Source organism: Austrofundulus limnaeus, unplaced genomic scaffold, assembly GCF_001266775.1.
Source record: "Austrofundulus limnaeus strain Quisiro unplaced genomic scaffold, Austrofundulus_limnaeus-1.0 Scaffold2369, whole genome shotgun sequence".
In the NCBI taxonomy this organism is placed as follows: domain Eukaryota; kingdom Metazoa; phylum Chordata; class Actinopteri; order Cyprinodontiformes; family Rivulidae; genus Austrofundulus; species Austrofundulus limnaeus.
The window spans coordinates 6,999-10,475 of NW_013954771.1; the positions used below are offsets into that span (position 1 = coordinate 6,999).

The 3,477-nt window shown below is 38.9% G+C and overlaps 1 protein-coding gene across 1 annotated transcript; it reads right to left on the bottom strand.

Annotated features, from left to right (window-relative positions):
- Positions 1-3,425, bottom strand: LOC106510878 (transmembrane serine protease 9; the record flags this gene model as incomplete). The annotated part of the gene is given in 4 exon segments (XM_013999610.1): positions 1-1,360; positions 2,655-2,791; positions 2,905-3,170; positions 3,257-3,425. Coding segments are annotated over 4 exon segments (740 nt in total), but the record flags the coding sequence as incomplete, so codon positions are not given.
- Between the last annotated feature and the right edge of the window lie 52 nt (positions 3,426-3,477).

A 3,477-nucleotide genomic window follows, 5' to 3' on the forward strand; every position in this document is an offset into this window, starting at 1 on the left:
TGTTGACAAAGTTCCACTTTAATTTCTTAGGAGGGGATTTCCTTAAAAATCATCAGAAGGGAGCGAGGAGCATGTTGATGTTTTCACAGCTGGGACTCTTGACATTTGCAGCCCTCCGAGCAGCCGATATCAAAGTACAGCTGGAGAACAAAACGTTTGTCTGATATGTTTCCTCTGCGTTACTCAATCTGCTGCCCTCCACAGAGGTGGGCTTGTTTCAGCAGGGGTCTGCGTCACTCTGCAGCACCTCTTCCCAACTCTACGTGAGCAGGTGTCAGATGGATGGCGACTGTGCTTTTGGAGTGTTGCAAAGTTTGAGCGGAAGAAACCAGTGAATGTCATACGCATAACTAAACAAAACATACTTTAATGATTAAATCAATAAATCTGGTCAGACGGGACAAAAACTGCATTCATCAAGCTCAAACTAACTGAACGAGACGTCACATTTCCCCAAAGAAAAGCCATAATTCGTTCCAATTATTACATCTTTTTTTAAAGAACAGATTCTAAAAAGACAAAATGTACCCACTAATAAGACAAAACCTTGTTTATTCACGTTAAAAAACACTTTGCTGCTGTGGCCTATCTGGTTATGTACACTTTCTTTGCAGTGTGATCAGAATTTAAAAGAATGGAGTTCTCTGTGACCTTTATATCCTTTAAAACATACCTGAGACATTTTGTATGGCATGCTGAGGTGCACTGTCCTGAAGGACACTTCTGCTCTGTAACAATCTTTATTATCTTTATTAATGTCAGGATGGAAGCAATCCCAGCAGAAAAATGGCACTGAAATGAGATTATCACTGGTAAAATGTTGCAGCTGATTGGTGRGTGACTTAAAACACAAGTATCAAAATAAAAGAGAATACCATAACCAATATTTTTACCCATAAGAGAAATAAATAACTAATAAATACTTGCATTCATGCATGTGTTGGTAGAAAGTCCATCACCAACAGCTCATGATTAGTTCCTCAGTACTTATTAAAGGAGGATGGCCTTAAATCAGATCATTGCACAGCATTACAGGAGCACCCATGACCACACAGGTCAGTACAGTTAACTGAGTGTTTGTGTGTTTTCTGTATAACTTTGGTCCATGTACAGTACAAGTACAGATTTTTTTTTACGTATCCACAAGTTTTTTATTTTCTGTGGGCAGAATAGCCTTTTGTTTTCCAGACTTTTATTTTTCAAAAGGTAGGTGTGTAGAAATCCAGTTTCTAATTGACGTCACACGAATGTAAACCCCTGGAAAGCCGGTTCGTCCACATCCATAACCCCAGCTGGTCACCCCAGCAACAAACCACTGACCCGAGAGGTGCCGACACGTCAGAGGACCGCCAGAATCTCCCTGGGTGATCAGAAAAAAAGAGAGGAAAACTGGAAAAATTAACATTTTCTGCAAAAACACAGTGAATACTGAATGACTGCTAAAAATGACTACAAATTTTAATTAAAAAAAAAAGGAGTAAAACCAAAAAGCTAACAGGGTCAACTTAGCAAAACTATATCTAAAAGCTAATAATGCAAAATACTACAATTAGGAAAACCAAAAGGATTTATGAAACTGTAGCAAAATGCTAAAATGATCAAACAAGTAGCAACTAAAAGTTATAATGAGCCAAACAATAGCTAAAAGCTTAACTTAGCTAACTGTAGTTAAAAAATTACAATTAGCAAAACAACAGCCAAAAGCAAATAATAGCAAAACAGTTGCTTTTTGATGAACAAAAAGGATAAAATTAACTAAAATGTAGCTAAAAGCTAAAATAAGCAACATCATAGCTTAACGGAAAATTTTGCTAAACTGTAGCAAAAAGATAAAATACCAAAAATGTAGCAAAATGTTACAACTAATAAAACCATAGTCAAAATTTAAATTGATAAAATTATTGCTAAAGTTGAAATTAGCGAACAATAGCTAAAACTGTTAACTTTGCTTAAGTGTAGCTAAAAACTACAATTAGCAAAGCAACAGCCAAAAGCAAAAAAATAAATAAAATAAAATAAAAAGCAAAATGGTTGCTATTTGATAAATACTAAAATTAACTAAACTGTAGCTAACAAAACCATAGCTGTAAGCAAAATGTACCCAAACTGTGGCTAAATGTTCAAATTATCTAATGAGTAGCAAAAAACTCAACTTAGTTAAATTGTACAATTACAACAATAGTTAAAAGCAAAGAATGAGCAACAGTTGCTACATGATAAACATAGATAGGACCAAAATGAAGTGATTTAAAATGAGCATATTATAATAATAGAGCAGGTATGCTGAAGGAGATTTCGAAAAATGTTTCTAAAAGAATTGTAGAGATCACAATGTCTTTAAATGGCAAAATGTTTGTAAATAAATTTAAATAATTCAAGTATGTAATGTAAATGTTAAAAATGCTTATAATAATAAAGAAAATGTGAATGACCAAACAAAGTGATGCAGGAGTTTGGAAAAAAGTCACAAAAGAGCTGACTGTTCACACAATTTAAACCTTTTTAGGTCTTTAACAAATGAAATTGAAGAAAATGTAAACTTTTGTTTAAAGATTTATCTAACACATGACCCAACTTTACAGTACTACTGAGAACCGATAGTCGTGTTCCTCAGACAGGAGCACAGCTTKAGACAGAAAAATAATGTATCTTACCAGACACGAGTCCTTTCCTCCCTCCATAAAGCCAGCACACATCATGTTGGGAGTCAGCACGCTTCCATACGACTGCTGACAGGCTACCTGGTCAATAACGCTCACTGCAGCTTTCTGCAGCAGGTTTGTCAATGAACCTGTGAAAACAGCCTTCTGGTTTGGCACTGACCAAGGACACCTCTACTTCAGCAGATACAACATGTCATTTGAGTGATTCTCTTGGAAACCTGGACGCAGTTTCATCGCTCACCTCCTTCTTTCATAGACCCCCACCCTGCGATGAAGCACTCTGCGGTCCTCGGGAAGCGATGCACCGGTGAGGGGAGACACACTGGCTGGATGGTGTAGGACATCGGGGCCGGGACCGACAGCTCCAGAAGGGCCACATCGTGGTTCATGTTGGTGCCGTTGAAAGCCGGGTGGATGATCACTCTCTGTATGGGGATGACCACAGCCCCCACCCCGGCTCTTAGCACAGACCCGAGGCTCACAGCCCACTTGCTGGGACTAGGGTCACTGTGGAGGCAGGTCGTGAATAAAAACTGTCACAGAAGCGTCACACAGTGTAATCAAACTGATGTTTTTCAGGTAAATATTGACACCTATTGACACAGTGAGCTGCAGTCAGTAACCACTTGTTGTGAATGAGTGTGGCGCCGCAGACGTGGAGTCTCTGGTACTGGAGACTGCCGATCCAGGGCCACTCTCCCCGGCGAGCTGTCACTCCACCTACGATCCTGTGATAACCCAGCGCAGGACGCATACCACAGTCTGAAAAACAAACCAGCCCAGAAGCTCAGAAGCATGTCCATTATCTCCAGTG